General features: G+C 38.8%; 1 protein-coding gene across 1 annotated transcript; it reads right to left on the bottom strand.

Moving 5' to 3' along the window:
- Positions 1 to 11,551: 11,551 nt before the first annotated feature.
- On the bottom strand, positions 11,552 to 19,366 carry LOC139725912 (fatty-acid amide hydrolase 2-like). Its single transcript, XM_071636990.1, has 6 exons — positions 19,167 to 19,366; positions 17,284 to 17,503; positions 15,820 to 16,029; positions 14,750 to 14,869; positions 13,780 to 14,036; positions 11,552 to 12,181 (listed from the first exon to the last, which is right to left on the bottom strand). The coding sequence occupies exons 1-6, from the start codon at positions 19,338 to 19,340 to the stop codon at positions 11,552 to 11,554; spliced, it is 1,611 nt and encodes a 536-aa protein (XP_071493091.1). The 5' UTR covers positions 19,341 to 19,366.
- Between the last annotated feature and the right edge of the window lie 6,578 nt (positions 19,367 to 25,944).

Raw genomic sequence — 25,944 nt, forward strand, 5'->3', positions numbered from 1 at the left:
TGTACCCTGGCCAGTCAAGAATGCATCTCTCCTGATTATGTTGTCTCCCTAAATCTAGCCACTCTGCTCACACGAGATATCCGTCATGGCGTGTTTGGGAACGTGATGGTAATGTTCACTTCTGGTGGATTTGTGTCCACCAGAATTTACAGAAGACTTCATTCTGTGGACATCTTACAGAAATGAACTGTAATGACACACATGACCAGTCAACACAAACATCATATTTGCCAAGTTGTTGTTTTTAAAGACATACATACATACACACACACACACACACACACACACACACACACACACACACACACACACACACACACACACACACACACACACACACACACACACACAAAATTGTTCAGGGGAATGCAGTGTGCCATTTTCAAATGTTTTGGTGACGAAAGCCTTACCCCAATTTGTGGTGGTAGTAAGAGGGGTTTTGTGAGATGAGTGATGGAATTTCTTGGAGTAGTGGGATGGGTATATTGCAACTAAACTCTGAGCAGAATAGAAGTGTTCACAATGTCCAAATCCAGCATTTGGTGGGTGCATGTGTATCTCTCCACAAAATTTAAGTGTGTGATGCCTATCAAGACTGGGCAGCTATGCCACAGATTACAGGCTGAAAAGATGAAGACTAACATTTTCGCTTGTATCCTCAAGCAAGCTGGTGGGAGGGGCTCTTCTCAGCTGAGGTATTATACGTAGCCTTCCATGTTTTAGCTGCTTACCTATCTATCTAAAAACTATTCCAAGATTTCTTCTTGCAACTTCCAGGTAGACATACTCACAGTCTCCTTATGCAGTGCATTTACCATGTATTCAAGTTTACAGGTGGGTTAAAGCAAAGTTTAAGGCCAAGTTGATGTTCCAGTTTGTTCACAGAGACTGATTCTCTGTTTGGGATTTAGAGTACTGTAAACGTGGAAATTTTCGCGGTACATTAATTTTCGCGGATTTCGCGCTACGCTCGGCTAGCGCGAATTAAAAAACGCGCGAATATATCTTCACAATTTTCTACGCACATTTTGAACGGGATGAATTGTGTGCGCTTCATCGATGATACTGCTACGTAGTACAATGTACAGGCATGTTTACGCTACTAGTACTGTGCGAAGAGGCGATACCCTAGATTGCTGTGTACTGTAGCATGCATGTGTGCACCGCACGCATCGATGCTACAGTCCCCCGTGACTACGGTACTAGAGTCACAGCTGTACTACGTATTTGAGTGCTTGTACTCGCAGTCGAGCCGCTCGCTACGTCGCTTGTCGTACGCTGGCATAGCAAGCTATGTAGCAGAGGCTTTGGATGAAAGCAGTGAATGTGTACTACAGTAAAGTAACCTGCTGCGGAGCGCGAATTTAAGAACCCGCGAATACGTTTTCGAGCCGCTCAGCGCGAAAAATTAATCGCGCGAAAATATTGACGTTTACAGTATTGTAGAATGAATGTAGTCTTCAAGTTATGATTATTGTGGTGTTGTGCATACTGAGCATTATATTTAGTGCCTTTAATACAGGATTGATACATGTGATGGGATAGAGGTATGATGTGTGTTTGGTTGTGAGAGACTCTCCAGGGCCCCATTTCATAAAAGATGTTAGGATAGCAACTCTTGCTAGAATGGCAATTTCCCATAGCAACAGCCAATCAGGAAGCTGGATTCTTGTCATTACCATGACAATTGCCATTCCAGCAAGAGTTGCTATCATATCAACTTTTTATGAAATGGGGCCCAGGTATACCATTACGAAGGGAGGTGCTCCCTTTTGAGAAGCATCGGAAAACACTGAAACCAAGATGCGGAATGTTAATGCAACAATATGACAGTCATGTTTGCACTGTCTGTCGGCCTTGAGATGGCAAAACAAAGTATCTACATCCAACATCATTTCCAGCAAATCGAATTTGAAGTTTCGCAAACCTACAGCTCTTTTTCTGTTTCCGTTAAACACTTCATATCTTACCCTAGAAGGACCAACAGTATCAGTAATACAGTGAATGCAAATTGTTTTCACGAGAACCTGTATTTTTTTAATAATTTGCATTTAATGAAAACATACATTGTTTTGCCGTCTCAACATAACCACGCTGTTGCCATTGATATGGCAAAACAATGTAAGTCTCGATCACTGGCATGCATATAATGTCCTACAACGTCACTATGCGCTCGCTTCTGTAGGCGCGCGCAGCCTATTACTGCGTAAACATGTAGATACGTTGTTTTGCCAAGTCCATGCCCGACGTGTGTTGAGCAGAGGCAAGCATATCGCCGCTTATGTTGTTTTGCCGACAAAATTTGAACAATTCCCACTGGGAGGGAGCATCATATCTCAGTAACGGAATGGGTTCTGATTTCAAGACTTGGTCAAGACTTGGATTATACTAAAATAGGCTGAAATATGTGACTACACTGTAAGTCAATTTTCATGAATTTTTGACATACATTGTTTTGCCATCTCAAGGCCGCTATGTATATTTGTATTTGCCCTCTTCCAGATTTCCTGCATATTGATGGGAGATCAAATTCTTTGCAGTGGATGTATTTTTTAAAAAAAGAACAAAAGAACAATAAAAGAGCACAGTGTATACCGTGTTGATTTTGTGTTTTGTTCAAACATTATCATACTTCATATGATTTCATTTTTTTATGCAGATGGAGGATCATCAACTCCCATCTTAAAAGACCTCTAATACTTTCCTGTTGTTGTTTTTGTTCTGAAGTAAAGACAGGTTTATTAAGCCCAATATTGGCTGAAACATCTATCTATACAATGTACATACAAGCAAAAGAAAGAAAAAGCAAAACAAGAAAACATCATGTCTTACCTCAGAGAGAATGAATGCAGTACTGACAGTTTACAAGATGATGAGATGGACATTCAGTTGATACCTTGTTGTTTCAGGTATTAAAAAAAAGAAGGAATGATGACTAACATTTATATATTTTTTAATCCATGAAAGAAAAGGAAAATGGAAAATCTTTAAGATACTGACCTAGTGCTATGTAGAAACTGATGGTTTGAAATTTCATGGAATGTTGAGAAGTATAATACGTTTTGTACAGTAATTTGGGGGAAATGCAATTTGAGTATGCAACTGGTCTTGAACTAGAAACGTGGGTATTTTTAAATTTCTTTTGAAGTGAAATTCGGCAATGAGATTGTCAGAATATATTGACATATACGTGTAATTATGCATGCTGAAGTCAAATCTGACAAGGCTTGCTCTAAAGCCAAATTAAATGTGATAGAATTATACATAATAGGAAATTCTCTAATATGGAGGATTATGAAGTACAACAATAATTTTTGGCGACACTATCATTCTTTGCATTTTTACATCACATGTCCAACTTTCCAACTGCATGTTTAAAAAAATTGCAAGTGCTGATACATTTCCACCTGTACAAAGTGTCATCATCAGTCAGTATATCATTTGGTCAGTTTTAGTTGCATTTTCATGTTCCGTCCTGCATTACACTGGTGTCTATAGTTAAAGGCGTCTTGTTTTCATTCCAGTTTTACATGGTGCAGTTAAATAGTGTCAGAGGACGACAAAAAAATGTTTGGTATTAGACGTGGATAGAGAAGAGAGAGAGAGAGAAAGATAGAGGGTAAGAGAGAAAAAATATTGGGGAATAAGGAATTTCTGTCAGATGAAGAAGTACAAGTGTATGTTCATCTGGATTTTATCTGTTTCTAATGCCATGGATCGGACATTCAATTGTTTGCTATTCATTATCAGTTAATGTATATATTGTACATTCATTCAGATTTGTTTAATCAGTAGAGATGTAATTCAGTTTATTTATCGTTGCTCTGTTATTTGCCAGCACTTGTGAATGGAAAACCATCAAGCATGTGGAGCTCCATCTGTGTGCTAAACTTAAAGGCATTATTTACCATTTGCTGCTGAAACAAAAACCCAGCCTTAGTGGTTCAAAACAGTTCTAAAATGTGAGTCAGGGATGGAAACAACGAATGTAAAAGCTTTGAACCAGTATAATCAATGTTACATATTGTTAATGTACAAAATGTGAACAATATTTATGATTTAAAAAAAAAAAAATCTTTACAAAAATGTGGTTTATTGAGAAAAATAGTGATATCTCCATATAGTTTAGGCTTTATGACAAATCTTTATAAGGTACAATGTTGTAGGATGTTTTGTGATACAACTGTCCTGCACATACACATCAAATGTGACATCCTGAACATTTTTAAATCACTGCTCCCAGTGGTAAACAGTACCTTTGAATATATATTGCATCTCATATCAAAATATTATGTGAAGTCGTAGAGTGTATTAGGCACAGTGATCTACTGTGCATGAACTTTTGATGAATTACTCAGTTTTGTGCCTCCTTGCAACTGCTGAAGGTGTGACTTTTAGACAGAATTTGATATCAAGTATTTGAATTGACACTGAAATAATTGTATGAATATTTTATGCGAATCGATTTTTAAAATGACTGTATTATCATAAAGTTGTTATTCATAGTGTGCTGTGTATAATATCAGTGGTTTAAAACTGTATTGCATATGATTCCTAAATTATGAATGAATTTGCCAACAATAGCACAATAGTCTATTGTGATCACTCCTTTAGTCAACTTTTATGGCTATTACATGTGTGTCTTCTATTTTTTTTTTTCTTGATGTGAAAGTTTATCATTATGTTTGCTGTGAATTTTCAAATAGAAACTCATTTATGTAATGAAATGCCACCATTGTAGGATATTCTCCGTCATCTGAATAGACAGTATTTGTTTCAAGTAATTGCCTGTGAAAATTTACAGTTGTTGGTTTTTTTTCTTTTTATAAACACCTGTCAACTGGTTCGATGACTGGATATGTAAATAATGCAAATTCCGTCCAAGCCGAAACTTTGATTGCAAAGCAGCAAAGTCAGTAACTCGTTGAGTCCCAAGTATACTCGGGCAAGAGTGTATGGGAAATGCATGTTGTAGCAAAATCAGCCCATCCTCAACGGGTTAAGGATAGACTGTAAGGCCCGAATTCACGAAGGTGGTATAATCTTGTCCATGGTTTAAACTATGGACAAAGACCATGGAGCGTCAAGTCTTGCATGGAATATTTCGTTATGAAATCAGTCATTTTGTCAATGAAATGATTAATAATGTAATGAAATGACAATTCGTAATGAAATGAACATTTCGTCAAATGACTGATTTCGTAATGAAATATTCTGTGCGACACTTGGTACACCATGGTCTTTATCTATTGTTTAAACCATGGACAAGATTGTACCACCTTTGTGTGAATTCGGGCCTAAATGTATGTATCATGCCTTTGTTTTTGTTTTCTTAGCCTGAACAACATTCCAGATGACAGTAAAAAGTGGAAAGTTATGTAGCAATATTATACATGTATCCAGGGCTCCACATTAGCAGTGGCCCAGCAGCCTGGGGCCACTAAAATTCAGTGTTGGACCACTACATTTCAAAAAGGCTCTCTTTTGGTGACTGACAGGGCAGCTAAAAATCTACCCAAATAAGTTTCCTCTTTTTATTTTGGGCCACCAAAGCTTCAAATTAAAAGATTTTAGTGGCCCGAATGAACCACCAGAGGAAAATATTAGTGTCGCCTCCTGTTATGTCCATGTCAGTGTTTCACTCGAGCACTTCCAAAGATGTTTAAATTCAAGGAGCAAGAAATTCTTGTTGAAACTTCATCATCTTGCGTAGGAGTATACACTTTTGTTTTTTGTTTCAGACCAATGTTTGGTATTGGAGCTGCCCAGGCTTTGATCAAATCCATTGCAAGGAGTATCCGTCAAAGTAGATGTTGTACTTATCAAACAAATACCATGGCTTCATTTTTTGCTTCCAATGTCATCATGTTATGCTCTGTATGTTATGCAGTATCAAAATCTCACAAAATGTTGATCAAGTATGCACAAATACTATTTTGTGTGAATTAGAGTTAATAAATGTATAAATGCACAATATGTGTATTGATATCAGAGGCTTTTTTTGCGGGGGAGGTTCAGCCTGTACAAATCAGAGTATGCAGACTTTGTATTCATCAAGAAAAGGTACTGTTTTGTATCATGACAACATTTTTCATGTAACTGGAGGACCCTGAATAAAGTCTTATATGAAATTGACTATTGTTTGTCTTTCTTAGTCCATTCATTCATTTTATGCTGTCTCAAAGACTTACTCAACAAATTTACAGCAGCAGGCTGAAGAAACAAGACAAAGAACAGCACATTTGAATTACACGTTTGAAGTACACGTTTCAGTATCTTTTTAAACTCTTTTGTTTCATGTCCTCTTGTGGATGACACAGAAATTTCTTGAAACCAAACCTTTTCATGACAGAAGGGCAGTTCAAACCGACAGTGAAAAATCTGCGACATTAGTCAAATCATGACATTACAGGGAATTGCATGTACCCAGCCATCCAAACCATCGCTACAGAAATCATCACACACCGTTTTGCTATTATGTTTCTTCTAATTTAACCCGTTGAAGACATACTTGCCAGGTGTCTATGGGAAATGCGTGTTTATAGCATGATTAGTCCATCCTCAGTGGGTTAACACAATACCAGCTGTCACGATTTGATGTGTGAGCCTCACAAGACACAATGTTGGTAATATGGCACCCATTCAATGCTAATATTACATGTATAATGTTGTTTCTTTCTTTCTTTCTTTCTTTCTTTCTTTCTTTCTTTCTTTCTTTCTTTCTTTCTTTCTTTCTTTCCTTCCTTCCTTCCTTCCTTCCTTCCTTCCTTTCTTTCTTTCTTTCTTTCTTTCTTTCTTTCTTTCTTTCTTTCTTTCTTTCTTTCTTTCTTTCTTTCTTTCTTTCTTTCTTTCTTTCTTTCTTTCTTTCTTTCTTTCTTTCTTTCTTTCTTTCTTTCTTTCTTTCTTTCTTTCTTTCTTTCTTTCTTTCTTTCTTTCTTTCTTTCTTTCTTTCTTTCTTTCTTTCATTGTTCCCTGATATTGTGAGAAAGTAATTGCCAGGGGTTTTTAGGTCCTCGATGTAACAAGGTTCCACTATACCACAAATCAGAGAAGAGTCAGTGCAGCTTCATTGTACATATCATATTGCATATTAGTTCACATCCGCCATCCACTGACCAGAAAATTATAGAACTTCGTGCGGAAAATACACATCAAGTAAAACATTTTACACATGTTATCCAATCATCTCAAAACATCAAGGTTATAGAACAACAGATCAGCTTTGATATGCTTTGAAAGCTTGTCTAGCACATTTCACAATTATAATCACTTATGATTATCTTTTAAAATTTATTTTAGATTTTGACACCTTTTAAGGCAGTGCTCAAAGCACTTTGCAACATACAGTGTACCACTACCAACATAAATGGAATATGACCAACGCCAACAAAATACTCGCACTACCCCCTGAGGTACACTCACACCAAGCTGCAACTCCATGCTAACAGCTTCCCATCAGGTACCCTCTTAGATTTAATATAAATCAAACACCATCTTCAAAGGGTGCATTATGGATAATTCGTCTTGCTCAATTAAACATTCAAGTGCCACAGTTGGCCCTGACCTCTGACCTTTGTCACTGACAGCACAGTGGACAGTCCGCTTGACCATCATACTTACATCCATCTCTGGGAATTTACTGACCACCTTCAAACATTTTTTTCATGCTCCTCTTTAAATATAATGGATGACTTTGTCATGGATTTTAAAATGGGGTCTATTTTCGAGTCTGGATTATCTTTTATTCCTTTGTTGTTGTTTTTTCCATGGATGACTTTGTTTGATTTTGATATGGAGTGTCTATTCTAATTTTATATTTATTTCAATAGTATTTCTGGAGTCCAGAAGAAAAGGCACAAAACACAGGAAAGAAATATAAGAAACACAGTCCAAAAACTTCTCACAGAAGATCATAATACATTTGAATTCATTCCAATCTACCTGTTTGCTTTCCATCTCTGCCTCAACACTTGCAAAGCTACGCATCACAGCTACTACAATCTCGAAAGTGGTACACTACCCTTACTTATACTGTCGACATATATCTATGTAATCAGGACACATGAGCACTACTGACCTTGACAAGACTGAGGAAAGTTTTACCAACAAATCTGAGACATTGGCACTATACAAAGACATTGAACAATAATGCAGAATATCAATGTTTTGGGCCACATTACATCTTGCAAAGGCCATGCCCAGCTGATGCACTACACAAATCATTCTTTAAACCGATCGCCACGTAGAGAGTTGACTTAACATAGGAAACATACTAGCAAAAGGATTTCTCTAGTGAATCTTACCGTATTCCCCTCAAGATTCAGATTTACCCATACAGTGTGCATAGAACTCGCCAGATAGCAACCGGTGGGCTTACGGGGTAATTTCGAGACCCACATGGGGACCCCATGTCGCTTTCCAACAACTCTTCATTTCCCATCCCCGAGAATGATTCTTGCCAAAGTTGAACACTTTGAAAACTGATGGCAGCTTTTAATTGCATCAATGCGGTCATCCCTGGAACTGTCATGGAAGCTGTTATCTTTTCCTTGAATAAGTAGAGGTACCAGCTTGGAGGGTTTCTTACCAGGTCAATAAAAATCTGACTTTGCAGATCAAAATGTCTATCTTGGGTCCAAAACAAACTAAGGTGTAGTTATTCCTTTTGCTTTTGGCTCAGGTGAGCTACAAACTAAAAAGAGTACCCAGGTACACCACGATAGTTTTATGACATAATCATGTCTTGCACCTGACATAAATTAAATCAGAAAACAGCAGCTGCATAGCTACTTGCTGCAGTTGTAGCTTTAAGTCTACATGGTACTCCAGTCCTTCCATAGTTTGCTTGTCTCAGGATTATGCTTTTCATCTGTTCTATTTCTGGCTACAAATTACCCCAAGAAAATCTAATGGTCATTGATTTGTGATTTTTCGAGCACACAGGCCTTGGGGCCTTTCCGCTGGTTGGGAAGGTGACAAATTACCTATCAAGGTATATTGTATGCAAGTATGTCCATGTAAAACAGTGAATAAGCAACCATCCTCTGTTAACTCTCAAATATCATTGTTAGCACATCGCAACCAACATAAGGTGATTTTCCTTGTATTTCATAAACATCACACCCAGTACTCTGCATGAAATGTGTGAACAATGCACCATGGAAATTTACACCAACTTATTAGCTGTTGTTGTTGTTGTATTCTGACTCCCATCCAAATATTAAAAAAAAAAGAATGTTTAGACTGCTTACAAAATTACTATTAGAGGTAGACTTGATGGCAAAAATTATATCGCATAAAAGACATAAAATTCATAATTATATTTTTCTACCCTTTTCAACTGCTTTGCAGAGCCAACAACGCCAACTGGAACTCTAGGTAGTTCTCACACATGCTTGCTCTTGACAATTTCCATGACATACTGTAAAAGTGGAAATTTTCGCGGTGTTCAAATTTTCGCGCATTTCGCGCAACCAGAAACTAGCGCGAAAATAAAAGCATGCGAATATTTTTGCTTGCCATATGTGCCTGTGCATGATGTCTTGATTCCGCGGAATTAAAAACACGCGAAACTCTTCCGACCCGGCCAAGCGCGAAAAATTAGTCACGCGGAATTTATCCACTTTTACAGTAGTACCCATTGAAAAAATATAAAAAGGCCTTCTGCAACATAGCATCCTTTGTTACATGAGTTATAGTTTCACAACCTTGTGAATAATTTTTCAATTTATTGGAATCGCTCTTAAAACTATCACAGAGACAATACTGTATAAAATTAATATAATTTACAGCACATCCTTCAAAATATGCTTTAACAATAATTGCACCTTTAATGTAAGACATTGAAATGGATCATATCAAGATCATAAGCACATACTATATATGACAAACACAAGCATAACCTTTTGGCAATGTCTGATCACGTAGCTTGATTCACATTATACGAAAGTCACTGTGTTTTGATTTTTGGTAAACCTAGCTGAGGGCTGTGTTCGTGGTTATTCACAAATTAAAATACCAATATGTGGGAAAAATAAAACTCATTCACATTGTAATATGAAAAAGACAGTAAAAACAAGCATAGACCAAAGCTGTTGCTTATGTGGCATTTTTTTAAAGCTCCCTTAACCACATATAGGTTATGAATGGATTTCTCTGAGGGATGATTTTTCACTTCATTTGCTTTTCAAATTTCTTTCCTCAGAGAAGGGGCTTTCCCATTAATCATTGCATAACGACAATGCCAGAATAGGCAGTGTACCCATGAAAATTTTTTTGACAAAAGCGAGCAATCGCAAGAATGAGAAAAAGAAGTGTTTGGATATGTTCTTGGAACCAGCTTGAAAGATTTTTCATCAGATTGGCGTAAGTTAGCACACTATTGCATAGGCATTGGCCGACAGTGGCATAGTGTTGTGTACAATTGCATATGCATGGCATATAGCAGCCCAGTGTCGCATAGACTTGCACATCAACTGCACATTTTTCCATCATGTGCTCCCCATCAGTGTTATGAGGAAAAATTAGACATGTTTGATTATTTCGTACACCCTGCATACCCCTTTTCATTGCTGCTCCCTGTGTATTGTTACATTGGACGCCGCAATCACAGCTTAAGGTAGTGTAAGCTCGGCATACTGTAAAAGTGGACATTTTCATGGTGTTGAAATTTTCCCACATTTCGCGCAACGAGAAACTAGCACAAAAATAAAAGCTTGCTAATGCTTTTATCATTAATATTTCTGCTTGCCATATGGCCCAGTAGTTGATGTCTTGATTAAATGGAATTTAAAAAAAAAAAAAAAAACTCTTCTTACCTGGCCGAGCGTGAAGCATTAGTCACACGAAAATATCCACTTTTACAGTGGTCGCTACGCAACACTACGCAAATCTACCAAGTCCAGGGTGAAAGCCCCTTCATATAAAAATAAATGAATTAATTTTAAAAAAATGGTTTGTTGCTTTGGTAACCACAAAGCTTGCAAATAGTTTGGCCTGTATACCTGCACAGTAGAAATCAATGTACAAAAACAAACATAAAATATGATTGCTTTTTACTGCATATTTCCATCCTATGTCCATCTTCCTTAACCCACCCCCCTCAAAAAAAAAGATAAATAAATAAAATAAAATAAACAAGCATCTATCTACAACAACTACAACAACAATTCTACCTTGTATCCCAGTTTTGCAATTTTGGTTATGCAGAAAATGTCATAATAATCATACAATGTCTCAAGAATAGCTACATATTTCTTGGATCACCACTACTGATTTTATAAATCATCAAAGGCTCCCAGTAAGTTACAGAGTAGAAACAAAGACACATTCATAAACACGCATAATGAAAATACCACGGGAATCCTTGAATGAACAGAGTGCTGATGAAAACAGACAAGCACAAGAACACATTATTACCATCATAATATCTTTAAAAAAAAAACATAATGCCTCCAGCACCCTTCGGGCGGAGGCATAAAAACAATCATTCTTCATTAGAGTCAAGTCATATTTGATGATCATGATTTAACTTTTCATGACAGGCATTTATTCACATGCCCTGATCTTTACCCAGACTTTTACCGTGTAGACTTGACGCGGCTATGGGTGCTGTCCAACCCCCGAATCCACGCTCCAACTCCCTGGCAACAGCCAATGTCAGATGATCGCAGTATCTGTTCCCAACTACCTGCACTCCGAGGGGGAGTCCGTTGCTGCTAAGTCCCAGTGGGACCTGTGTCACCGGCAGTCCAAGGGCGTTGAAGATGCCCGTGTATGCCACGTTGAACGGGTACAGGAGTGGTGCATTGTGGAACAGCGCCATCTTGGGGTGGGTTGGGTAGAGGAGGACGCCGTCGTCGCCGAGCATCGTCATGATCTCATTGCGTAGTTTCTGGCACGCACGCAGCACCTTCTCTGACTTGCGCGGGATGACCCTATCGAGGGACTCCAGCAGGCCGAGGGCGATAGCAGGAACCGTGTGCTGGGAGCGGCCGACGCAACGCTTGGCTGCTTCCACATAGCAGTTCACGGCCGAGCCGTGGTCGCCCATCAGCGATACGAAGCTCTCCTCGTCTGCCGCCTGCATCATCTCGAACCAGAAGCTGATGGAATGGTAGAAACGACGGTTGCTGGTGTGCGTCACCTGAACATCTAACTCTTCCTCCAAGTACCGTGCTGCCTGCGATAGAAAAGATCATCAACACATACATCAACTTGATTTAGATTACTCTTGCATGGCAGCAACAGTGAACTTGAAGTCAAATCATCAAGGAACAGGCATAGAGGTATGTTGTGAGGTTCAGTTGTGAATTAGGATTCAGAAGTAATTAATCAATAAGCCAGTTCGTAGTTCTACTTTGCACATGAGCAGAAAAAGGTCATTTGTACCAAGACGCATGATGGTTTTTAAATTTACGGAGATAAGCATCTGTCATACAATGATTATTCATGCAATCCTTGTAAATGATACATGCCAGTACATCCACCTGACATCAAACCTGGTATTTGGCAATACGAATAAAAACATGTTGTAGTGCATTCAAGACAAAAGAAAGAAATGGATGTTTCCCCTGAGGGTTGTTTGACGGACCATTCTGGTCACCTGGTCTCACTATGCGAGATCATTTTTTGTTTAACACGAATTCCATAAATTGTTACACCGGGCAAACTTACCGGTACGCAGTATGTTGCTTTGAATACGAGTGAAGAGCCTAACTCACTGAGAAAAAAGAAAGGTCATTTGTACCAACGTGCTTATTATGAACTGGCTTATTGATCATGTCCATCATCATGATAATGCAGCATGCAGACTGATGGTTTCAGTTTCCTCAAGTGCTAATCTTTACACAAAGAGAAACAACAGAACAAAAACATCTGCACAGAGTCGCACTTCAACAAATCCACAAAATTCCTAAGAACTGCCATTAACCCGTTGAGGGCGGACTGATTTTGTTACAATATGCATTTCTCATAGACACTTGCCAAGTATACTCGGGACTTGTCCTCCATGGGTTAATAACAAGATCATGATTTCCATGCACTGTTACAAAAACAAACAAATAAACAACACTGGGCAATGTTGTGATGTGCATCCATTTGAAGTGATTGAGATAATGCACAGATTGTATAGGAATGTCATTAGTGTGTACAGTGTAAACCCATGCATGAGTTCATGGATATGAGGTGACGTACAATGTACATACACTGTAAGTACCGAATTCTTCTTCTTCTTCTGGTTAGGTCTGCCTCCTTCAACAAGCTAAAGATTCTTGCAGATTATGTTAGTTACATTATAATACAGTGCAGCATTTTAGAGCTCCGATATAGGAATCCCCTGAACACATCAATGTAGCTCTGCCATCCCTTTTCTCCATAAATTCTGAGTAGAGCAGCACTGACTAGATGAAGAGCTGCCATTATTTTCACGATCAAAACTAGGGAAGTTCCATATTACGGGTAAAAGCAATCAGGGAGATAAAAAGGTTGCATGTTACATGCATCTCAATATTACTGTGATAACAGCTCCCATATCGGGTAGGCTTTCATGTTCTTCTGTCAGGATGTAAAGAATTTTTTTTTTTTTACTTTTCAGATAGAGACACAACACATATGTGGAAAATTCACGCTCAGAGAACATTTTACATCACCCATGTGCTAGAGAGGCATCTGCAAGCGAGCTCTCAATAGGTGTGTCATGATTTTTTTTTTTTTTTTCAATTCATGCTATGGGGGTCCACCTGAAAGTCAATTCAAAGGTACACAGGGCAGTGTACTGACCCTAAGCTGGGCATCCCTGAGTTCTGGGTCCAGCTTCGATACCAGGAGCTTCCTGTCGTCGGTACCCATGCTGAAGTACCTCACTCGCCTGAGGTCCACATGGGTGTCCAGCTGCAGCTTGGCCATCCCGTGCGGCCCAGCCATCACCTTCAGGAGCGGGGCGAGGTCCGCCGCAAAACGACAGATGGGGCCGGTCACCATCAGCTCGTTGCCCTTGCCCTCGCACGTCGGAAACTGGCCGACATTGGATACCACGTCTGCCAAACAAGTGGAAGTGGAAGTGGAAGCAAAGTTTGATGACGTTAGATTTGTGAGAGCAGGATGTGGTGATAAAACAGACTTTACAATTTAGCAGCAAAGCTCTAAATTCATGGGTCCCACAATGTGGATGTTTGATTTTTACCTCCATGCAAATACTAATAATGAAAATGATATACAGTGGGTAGAATATTCCAGCCCTATTCGTGTCCATAGATCCTTTATCAGACTACAATCAATATCAATCACTTTCCATTCTTTAATTTTGTGCACAGCCAACGTTGCTTTTAGTAAATGCAGTTATAGAAATGGCCAACTAAAAAATTCTAAGAATCAGTATGGCACACTTAGATACAGCAGAATTTTAAAAACATTGGATCATTTTTATCTTATTATTCCATAATGCCTCAGGATGTCTCATTGTTTTAGCTGGCATTACAGCAATTTCCGATCTGCAGGATCATCAAACATGACCAAAATTCTTGTTTTGACTGTTACATTCTTCTAAATGATGATTTTATTTTTTCTTTGAACAACTGTTATTGTCAACTTATCAATTTGTGACCTTGTTAAAAACAATTTAACAATATGCTTGTTAAGTTTTCCAGTGACAGAAACAGAATGTTTCAATATGTCTTTACAAGTGGATTTGCCTGCAAATCTACAATCAACAAAAACTGTTCCAACTGGTAAAAGTTTTCAAGAGGTTTACCGTTGCTGGGTTTGTGTCCAAAGACACCATTGAAGAAAGCAGGCATGCGAATGCTGCCACCGATGTCTGCTCCGATTCCCATCACAGAGGCGCCAGCACCAATGATGCAACCCTCCCCTCCTGCACATAACATAATAAAAGAACAATTGGCATCAGGTTTGTTGACTTCTCACGACACAACCAGCAGTACAACATCATGCATTCAAGAATGTTAAGAGTTTGTTTGTTTGATGTTGTTGTTGTTGTTGGTTTCTTCTTCTTTTTTTTTCTTCTTTTTTTTTTTTTTGGGGGGGGGGGGGGTGTATGTGTGTGTGTCTGTGTGATGGTGCAGCCAGCACCATATTTCAAGGAATGTTCCACTCGCGGGAACCACAAAGGACTCGCCAGCGATCAATCATTTCAATCAGTCAGACCTCTCTCTAGCAGATCTTTGGTAGTGCATCTATGGGAGGAGCTAAAGATCAGCAAAATGCAGAAAACAAAAAGAACTACGGTCCATCGTGTACAGCCATATATTTTTATACGGGGCAAGGGGCAAGAATACAGACCCGTTGGATCATTGCTAGGAAGATAATGGAGTTTTCTGTTACCTGTAGCTTCATAACAGCTGCAGACTGATGTACAGCATTATTCACTATTGCTGACAATCACAACTTCATTCAAACATGTTCCGTAGACTCCTGCTGTATAATTTCATCTCTGCAGCATGTTGTACATAGATTTTTTTAGCATACATGTAGTATGTTTTCAACATGTCAGGATTGGTCAACTTGCTTCAGGCAATTTGAGAAAATCTTTCTCTAAATACATTTTGAATTGAACTGACTGAATTACATTTATTTTGAACGAACAGACAGAAAAAAAAAAATATGAAAATACACTTATTGATAAAGGACTCTTACCCGAAGTATTAGTTATTCAGCACTCTAGAGTGTCTTGGGGAAAAAAATAATAATTCATATGAAGAAGCCTCCATGCATTTTGAATGGAAAAACTGGGAAAAAGTATTCTTGTCGGCTAAACAGTTTTATTATTGAATATAAAGACAAATCGCCATCCCGAGCGCTCACCAGAACTTCCGCCAACCATCCTCCTGATGTCGTAGGGATTGCTGGTCTTGCCGTAGACATAGTTCGAGGACTCGTACCACATGCACAGCTCGCTGCAGTTGGTGAGGCCGAGGACGATGCAGCCGGCCCTCTTCATGTTGGCCACGGGCGGGGCATCGTTGGGGGCCTTCACATCCTTTCGGCTGACCAGGCCGCTGGTGTTGGCCATGCCTGACAGGTCAGTTTTAGTTTGTGTTATGCCCATGAGGAGGAAGGTGCAATGAAGGCATTCTGTTATTAGCTCTGCCAACTCTACTGTCTTGTGTTATACTGTCTCGCTGAAAAGGTTCATCTGATTGGAAAATCAACTGGATAAGCGTTCATTTTATCACAATCAATGGAAATTACCTTTACTTGATATAAGACTTTCGCCTGCTGGCTCTGCTGGCTCTGCAGGCTTATTCAGGAATCCACCTCCCACATGCACAAGTCAGCCATCAGCGACCATGTGGCCAGTGAAAACCACCATATCAATTGGAAGAAGTGTTCCATCCTAGCCAGAGACTCTGGGAAAACCTCACGCTGGATAAGGGAAGCAATTCACATTTTGGAAACAACAAGGGAAAACCTTCAACCGAGACCTGGGACAATACTCACTTTCCTCAATATACGATCCCATTCTCTCAGATCGGCATGCGCCAGCTACGTCGGCTTGTGGGAAGTCCTTCTCACAACGCTCGATCTGAAGAAGCCTGCAGAGCCAGCAGGCGAAAGTCTTATCAAGTAAAGGTAATTTCCATTGATTGTGATAAAATGAACGCTTATCCTGTTATACTGTCTCTACTGTCTGTGTTATATTTGCCTTATAATCACATTCGCCCTGTCACGCTCTGTGAACAACAGACATTGGCATATGATACAGGTTATTCGAATACTATTCAGCGAATGGATAAATATGATCGTGCATCACTTGTAATGTTCTCCAAAGGACAAAACATTACTCGGGATGTTCTCACTCATAGAACATTCTTCTCTTCTCTTTTCTTTTTTTTTTCCCTTTGTGAATGAAGGATGCAGCTATGATAAATATGGGGCACATAATTCAAGTATACACTTCAAAACAGATATTGTGTACATACAGTTGTGAACTGCTAGCTACAGGTCTAGACTTGTACAACTATAGTAGGTTATGTTGCAAAAATGGCTTTCACAGTAAATTCAGTAGAAGGCATGCATTACTCTACCTATCCCATATAATAGATGACAACTTTTGATGATAACGATAGACAAATAAAGAATGTTCAGACCGTAAGGTTTAAAGTGCTACTTCGAGAAAAAAATCATGACCACACATGTATATTAATACACATAGAGTTCTAGTTCAAAGTGGATCACAGCCATGATTTAAAACAATAACAACATTTCTTTTTTTTTTGTTTTCATGGCAGCATCATAGAAGACAAATTATGCTACATATTCACTGACCTTTCACACTGAAGGCTTCCTTTATCGACACTGGCACTCCAAGGAATGGAGCATTCTTCTCTGAGAATCTGTCGGGCACATTCCCCGAATCAAGCATCTCATCCACCTGTCTGGCCTCAGCCAGGGCATCATTGAAACGCTCAACGACCATGGCATTGAGAAGGCCATTGACCTCCTTGATTCTGGCGATGTATGCCTCTACCACTACAGTGGAAGTGACCTGTCGATAGCAATAAAAAAGAACAGAATTAGATAGAAAGGAATGACATATAGTGCATCATATGTACACATTATGCAATAACCATCTCTTGATTTTAAGTGGATGGCTAGAAAAAAACACACAAAAAAGAAACATATTCACCCCCTCCCTCCCCTCACCCATAAAAAAAGAAGAAGAAATGATAGTGATAAACAGTGATACATACAAAGTGTAGAAGACCTGGCGAAACATAACTAACTGAAATATTGCATTGTATTTTACCAACTGAAATACACTGCATTACGCTGTGTGCTACAATGTACATGTACCAGCATTGGAAACCAGAATATCCCTACTACATCAAAAAAAGAAAGAAAGAAATGAATGAAAGAATTAATCACATTATACATAATGTAACTTAAAGGACAAGTCCACCTTCATATGCATGTGGATTGAGTGAATGCAGCTATATATACACGTAGAACACATCAGTGAAAGTTTGGGGAAGATCTGACAATTCGTTCAAAAGCAATGAATTTTTAAAGTATCTGCACAGTCACTACTAGATGAGAAGACTACACAGTGTACAATGTCACATGCATATACAAAAAGAAATATTTAAAAGAGAATTTGTAAAAAAAAATTATTTTATGTAAAAAGTGTTCATTTCCTCGACTTGTCACTGACATACGTTTAGGGTAATATTCTTCCCCCTGCCTTCTGAAAGAGGGCAAGTCAAGTGTTCTTTTACTTTGCGAGAAAAGTGAAAATATGTTGATTTTTCTTTATATTTTCTTTAAAAATCTATAACTTTTGAAGGGACAATGCGATTTTCCTCAAACTCTCACTGATGTGTTCTACCAGTATTGCTGCATTCATTCAATCCACATGTCTATGAAGGTGGACTTGTCCTTTAAGTAAACCACATATATACTAACTGAATCTCACAAGAATTCTGTATCCACCTGCACTCTAAATTTTTTTCTCCCTTGAATCTTATCTGATTTCCTATAGTGTGGAATCTAGGCAAGGACAGAACAGTGAGCATGTGAATGCACACATGAAACACACAGCTTGAGAACTACAAACTGAAAGTTATCCTGATGTTTACACAGTGCTAATAAGGCAGTAAGTTTTTGGGAAGAAAAGGAAAAGGCAGCATGGAGTAGCCAACATTTTGCTCTGGGCTAAAATGTTCCAATTTGGAAGTAAAAAATATTTATAGGCACAATTTTTCATCTTTAATTTGGAGTTCCTGAAAGAAAACCAGCACAAATAGAATAAAACAACAAGAATTGATGGGAAGGTGGGGGGGGGGGGGGGGTGAAGTTGGGGGGTCAATTACACAATCTTAAACACATGACATGTGCATCACACATGTAATTTGAGAGGCAGCACAGATGGTTAACCTTTCAGCAATTTGGCAGCACACCAAATAGAACAGAAATGTAGTGGTTGCTTCAGTTCAACTCTTAATCATTGGGCATCTTTTTAGAAAAGAATGGGAGAAAAAAGAATTTATACAGTGTAAATAGCAGTTCGGTTGGATAATGCAGGACAAGTCAAGCTTAGTTTACATGTACTATGTACATATGTACATCCTTAGTGAAATGATAATCTTAACCTTTTGAATGTGTGCATCTTCAGCCAGACACGACAAATGTACAGTAAAGAGCAGACTTACCTCTCTGGAGCGTATTTTGCGAGCCAAGCTAACACCACTCTCCAGCAGGAGGGAATCTCTGATTGCCGGTATCCTAGCCCTGGGGCGATCTCCATTGATCATCAGAGACAGAAGGCTGATCAGCCCACCGATGACCCATTCTAAAAACTTTTGCACCTTCTTCAAGAACGACATCTTCAGGGTTTCTCGCTGAAATTATCTGAGGAGTTGCTGCATTTTGAATAGAGAATCATAATCCATATCTATAAAATTTCTGGTGGAATTAGGTAGCATTAAGTTTTATATATTTTCATGAATACTTACTGACAGTACGGGCACACAACAATCTGTCAACATGTATACTAGTATTACTACTACAATGTAGCAGAGACTCCAACTCTCCCGTTTTCGACGGGAGATCTCCCGCCGAAAACCCATTTTTGCAAAATCTCCCGTTCTCCCGTTTGAGATTTAATTTCTCCCGCCCTGGCTCTTTGTCTCCCGTTGGAAAGGATTTCTTACATATTTCTATCGTATGTTGAAAAAATAAGCCTTAGATAGCACCAGAGAGCATCTAGAACCCTGGGAATTTCGCGCTTCGCACACATCAACTTTGAGTCTCCCGTTTGCTAGGGGTTTCAGGCGGGAGAATCTCCAGATCAGAATGTACTTTGGGTTGGAGTCTCTGATGTAGTAACTACTAGTCGACATAAACCAAAATTTACTAACCCGAAATTACCCACAACATGAATCATATATGTAGATTGTAATTTCTACACATAATCAAAAATCAGTTACACTCACACAACCACAAACATGACAAAGCAAAGCCAGGGCAAAGACCAAGACTCGTTCTCAAATTTCAAAATAACATCAAACAAAATGCCATCATCGACCTCATCGTGGGATTAATTTCAAGAATGCATTCATTTAAACTTAAACTTGCTTTAATTTACTTAGCAGACTAGACTAGACTAGATGTCTACATGTATATCTCCACTGTCTACAAAATCTTGATCTGCGCTGCATCATTTTTCACTAGCATACATATATCACACACACATTACCCTAGCTAGCCGAGTCATGAAGGTTTGCTAAATCGAGTAAGTGATCTAAAGTCAAAACTGTAAACCTAACGGTTAGATAGAGGAGTAGAGGCTAGAGTAGTAGACATTGTCTATTTCAGTCCGGGAAACCCGCTCATGAGGACCGCTCCCGCGTACGAGGACTGCCCCGCCTCATGAGGACCGCCCCCATGCCTCATGAGGCCCAGGGGGAACGCCTCATGAGGCCCCCCTATTCACTTCTATTCATCTCACATCTGACGTATAAATTGTCGCAACTTTGCACGGTGATTTTTTGTTACACACACATGTCCACTATCCATGATGAAAATAAGAAAAAATCCTATCTGGTTTTTTTTTTCAAAAATCGAGTTTTAATCAACCGATGCAGAGCGCCCATTAAAACACACGTGTTTTAATGGGCGCTCTGCATCGGTTGATTAAAACTCGATTTTTGAAAAAAAAAACAAGGGTGGTATTCTGAGGTCGTAATTAAGTCTGTAATTAACTTCGTGATTAAGTCGTGAAGTTAATAGGCCCTTAATCATGGGCAAAATCGGTATTCTGAGGACGTAATTAAGGTATGATTAAGTCCCCTGTAATTATCTTAGGCCCCTCCCATCTAATTGTTATTCCATCCAATCAGACGCGTTGTTAGAAACCAAAATGATGACTACACGCGCAAATATGCCCTCAATGCGCGCTCCTCCACGCCCCCTGTAATTACAACCCAAGAGCTCCGTGCGCACACTCCGGAATTTGATTACAACCCCTCACCTATGCACGCGAAGATCTCAACCTCTTTGCTCACATAAAATGACAAAATTCCTCGAGGATCGGCTATATTTCTTTTTTCTCTGAATTCTACGGATACCATGATAACAAGATTCAACCGCTCCTCGGTTACCGAAGACGGTAAGCATCGTTGTGGCAGAGAAAACACGATGTATTGCGTGATATCGGAGTAGTTAATGACACTCTTTTGTATCATTAAATTTTCCATTAACTTTCATACTTAATTACACCCTCAGAATACCGATTCGTAATTAAGTCTGTGATTAAGTCCTCTCAGAGGTGCACGCGCATTGATACGCGCAAACGCGTAGGTCCTTCCCGCCAAAACGCTTGTTGCTATGGTAGTTAATATACCCCCTACTTAATTATGCTCTCAGAATACCAATTCGGTAATTAAGTGCTAATCAGACACTTAATGAGCTCTCAGAATACGACCCCAGATAGGATTTTTTCTTCTTTTCATCATGGATAGTGGACATGTGTGTGTAACAAAAAATCACCGTGCAAAGTTGCGACAATTTATACGTCAGATGTGAGATGAATAGAAATGAATAGGGGGGCCTCAAGAGCCGTTCCCCCCAGGCCTCATGAGGAACGGGGGCGGTCCTCATGAGGCGGGGGGGGGGGGGGGGGGGGGGGGCGGTCCTCGTATGCGGGAGCGGTCCTCATGAGCGGGTTTCCCGGACTGATTTGGGACGCAAACAACAATCACTGTATTCTGTAATAAACTTAATCAAAGCTAATCATTAAAGATTTCTGCAAAGTGCACTGCCACCCTCTCTACAAAAGCGACAGAATAATCATCTTGTTGATTGTGGTCGCTAACCTGGAAGAAGAAGAAAAGGAACAAGAAATGTGAACTCCTCCATCGCATGGAACAACAGGAGGGCAAAGTCTTTGACTTGCAGTGCAAACTTGACAAGTGTGAAAAAGACCTTGATCAACTGAAGAAGGAGAGAGAAGGTGCAATGAATGAGATCAGCAAGCTCAAAACAAAAATGAATGACCAGGAGCAATACTCCCGAAGGAATTGTGTTCGCTTCTTTGGAGTCCCAGAGGCAGACAAAGAGAACACCAACGAGACAATATGCCACATTGCCAAGCAGATGCTTGGTGTGGATCTCCCGTCCAGCGCCATTGATCGCAGTCATCGGGTGCGACGAAGGAATCCTCATCAGGAAGGAATGCGCGGCAAGCCACGACCCATCATCGTCAAGCTGACTTCATACCAGCACCGCCAGGCCCTGTTGATGAACAGAAAGAAACTGAAGGAGAAAAAAACCGGGATCTCGATCCATGAAGACTTGACAGATGCAAATAGAGCATTGTTGTGGGATGCCTTCTCCAGGATAGGCAAGCCAAACAGCAAAATCGCCCATGCATGGAGTGTGGATGGCAGAATCTGTGTGTCGATCAACACATCAAGTGGCGGTACTCTGAAGAAGATGGTACACTCTAGAAGAGACTTGGATAGTTTGTGAAATCTTGCCAAAATGTAAAACGACAAACATGAATCTACACACAGTGTATTTATAATGTATGACATATAAAAAGGCCGCTTTTGGCTCTTTGGCAATAGATCTCCAGGTGTAATGTATAATTTAATTTGATTTAGTTTGATAAGTACTATTTTTTTTTGTCAGGAAAGCTTTTGCATACTCCAATACCCTTTTTTCCTTCATACTCCAATACCCTTTTTTCTTCATAAGTCTACATCTTATTGCATTTTTTCAGTTGATATTTGATATGCATGTATATGCAGTTTTATTAGGTGATCCGAGTATCCTTCGGATCACCTATTGTATCTGTACTGATTCTTTATTTCTGGACAAAAGTTGTGCAGAGATTAACTCAGAAAGTCCTCTGCCTATCAATTTCAAAATTATACCATATATGTATCATGTCACAAAGACAACAGATTTTGTAAAATCATTGTGATCAATGGACCGTGACGTCACTATGACGTCATTATATGAAAACACATTTTCATTAATATCTCATTAATGGAAAGGAATTTTTCAATGAAATTTAAGTCACATATAGTTCAAATCAAGCGTATTCTACACATTCTCTCACATTTCAGTTTACACTCAAACCGTGCGCGTACGCGCACATTAAAATGTTGACATGCTCCAATCGAGCTCAAATTTTTTTTGCACACGTTTCAGATCATTTGGAGCATTTTTTGAAAAATTGAAAAAATTGGACGGACGCGTACGCGCGCGCACATATACGCACGCACAGCTCATATGCAATAGAAATTTCCCGTTTTTTCACACTTATCGGCTGCCTGAAATGTCAAGGAATATTTCTACGAAGTTTCAAGTCAATCCGACTCAATATGACGTCATACGGGCCCGTCAAAGTTGAAATTCCGCGCGCGCGTCAATGGCGATATACAGTGCAACTATGCCAAAAAACCGCCAATTTTAAATCCGATTTTACTCGTCAGGATGGACGGTGACCCCCCATTTTCTGTACATATTTTGAAAGCTTATGAGTTGTACATGTCATTTCATGGGGTGGCAATGCTGACAAAATGATTAAAAGATATCAAATTTCATAATAAAGTAAAAAAAGTAAATTTTCAAAATGACGTCATCAAATTTCAAGTTCATTCGAGCGTAACTCACTAGTCCTTTGTCAATTTTCACCCAGATTTCAGTATGATGTAGCTTGTTTAATGTTCTTTCAAACATAACATAATTAAATTTTGATTGGATAACGGTATCACCTCGTAAAAATGGATTGAAAGTAATATTGTCAAATTTGACCAGTTTACGTGTTATCTCTATGGGAGTGCAGTTTTTCTGGAAATGAAAATTGACATGACTATCTTTATCGAGCACTAGCTCACTTAAGCTTCGGTAAATTTCTCCCAGATTTTCATATGTTGTAGCTGAGACTTTACGCTACCGTAAGTGTGCCCTTTGTTTTTTCATACAATGTCAGAATCACGTCAAAAAATTGGGTTGAAATTCAGGCTTATCTTCGATGTATTGAGATATTTCTTTCTTTCTGCAACTTTCTTTGCAATAACTCAAGAAAAACGGACTCTATCACTTCCATATTTTGCACATGTTTAGTTCATGTCACGTACATTATTTCATAAAATAACAACTACTTGATCGGACACCATCTTGGGTATGTAAATTAGGGTCAAAGGTCATAAGTGTTTCACCCTGTATCTTAGTGAATACATGTCCTATCTTTCCCATATTTTGCACACGCAAAGACTATGTTACAAGGATCATTTCACAAAATAACTACTTTTTACTCAGATGCCATCTTGTCTGTGCAAATTGAGGTCAAAGGTCATATGTACTTCTTTTTGTATCTTCGTTATGACGTGTTATCTCTATGGGAGGGATTTTTTTTAATGTGAAAATTGACATGATTGTCTTTATCGAGCACTAGCTCACTTACCCTTCGGTGAATTTCTCCCAGATTTTAATATGTTGTAGCTGAGACTTTGCGCTATCGTTTTGTTACCTTCGTTTTTTTCATACAATGTCGGGATTACGATAAAAAACTTGGTTGAAATTAAAGCTTATCTTCTATGTATTGAGATATTTCTTTCTTTCTGCAACTTTCTTTGCAATAACTCAAGAAAAACACGCCCTATCACCCCCATATTTTGCGCATGTTTAGTTCATGTCTCGTACATTATTTCAAAAAATAACAACTACTAGATCGGACAACATCTTGGGTATGTAAATTAGGGTCAAAGGTCATAAATGTTTCATCATGTATCTTTCATAGTGAATACCTGTCCTATCTTTCCCATATTTTTCACACGTATAGACGATGTCGCGAGAATCATTTCACAAAATAACCACTATTTCATCAGATGCAATCTTGGGAGTGCAAAGGTGGGTCAAAGGTCATATGTACTTGTTGCTGTTTTTTCGTTATAGTGTATACAGAATTTTGTACCTAACATGGCAGATATGACTCCCTTGGCTAAATGAGAATGCAAACATCACACGGCCAATGTCTCTAAACACAGATGAAACTTGTATGGTCATGCCTGTTGCGGTCAGGACTCGAATCATAGATAAAAAAAAATCGGATCACCTTAATTTGTCAGTGATGACAAATTACAATCTCTAGTTTAATGTATTTTTGTGAAAGTAACTATAACCCTGTGTATGTGTATGTTTCCTTTGTCCAAATTGTGTACTACATGTCGTAGGCAAACTGTATTAAATACCTCCAACTCAGATTGTGACGCGTGTATATTGAATGGTCATGAAGACGAAAGCATTTCCAGTAAATATATGACTCTTGATAATGTGAATTATATTCTTCCAAATGATTTTAACGACTTGATGAATAACATTTGTGCAGAAAACAACAATGTTTTGTCAATGGTACATTTCAATTGCAGAAGTGTGAAGAAAAACTTCGATAACCTTTGCAGCATTATTGCCAGTATTTCTTGCCAATTTTCATGTATAGCATTGTCAGAAACCTGGTTAACAGATGTTGATTCTATTCATATACCAAATTATACGTTTTTTGGAAGTGGGAGAAATGATAAACGTGGGGGTGGGGTTGGATGTTTGATAAGACAAGATTTACGGAGTAAACGGCGCAAAGATTTGGAAGTTTTTGATTCATGCATAGAAACCATATTCATAGAAGTATCTTTTAAAGCAGGTAATATTATTTTTGTTATTGTTTATAGGCCACCTGGGCAAAGTGTACATGACTTTTTATCTGCATTGGAAAAACTGCTAAGTGCAATAAGTTGTGAAAATAAACAGTGTTTTATAGTAGGTGATTTTAACATAGATCTTTTGGCCACCACTCAGCATGTCCATAGTTTTATTGATCTTTTAACATCTTTTTCTTGTATTCCACTGATTCTAAACCCGACAAGGATAACTCAAGAGACGGCTACTCTCATTGACAATATATTCACTAACAATGTTGAA

This window comes from Diadema antillarum, unplaced genomic scaffold (genome assembly GCF_040938485.1).
Source record: "Diadema antillarum isolate AM-2024a unplaced genomic scaffold, OU_Dant_1.0 seq00000068_RagTag, whole genome shotgun sequence".
NCBI classification, from domain to species: Eukaryota; Metazoa; Echinodermata; class Echinoidea; order Diadematoida; family Diadematidae; genus Diadema; species Diadema antillarum.

Bases quoted from the DNA above. Each gene is read 5' to 3' on its own strand.
- LOC139725912 (XM_071636990.1), bottom strand. From the start codon at position 19,340: ATGTCGTTCTTGAAGAAGGTGCAAAAGTTTTTAGAATGGGTCATCGGT. The intron at 14,870-15,819 runs GTGAGCGCTCGG...TGTTATGTGCAG, and splicing joins GATGGTTGGCGGAAGTTCTG to GAGGGGAGGGTTGCATCATT. The intron at 12,182-13,779 runs GTCAGTACACTG...TTTCTATCGCAG, and splicing joins TCAGGGATGCCCAGCTTAGG to GCAGCACGGTACTTGGAGGA.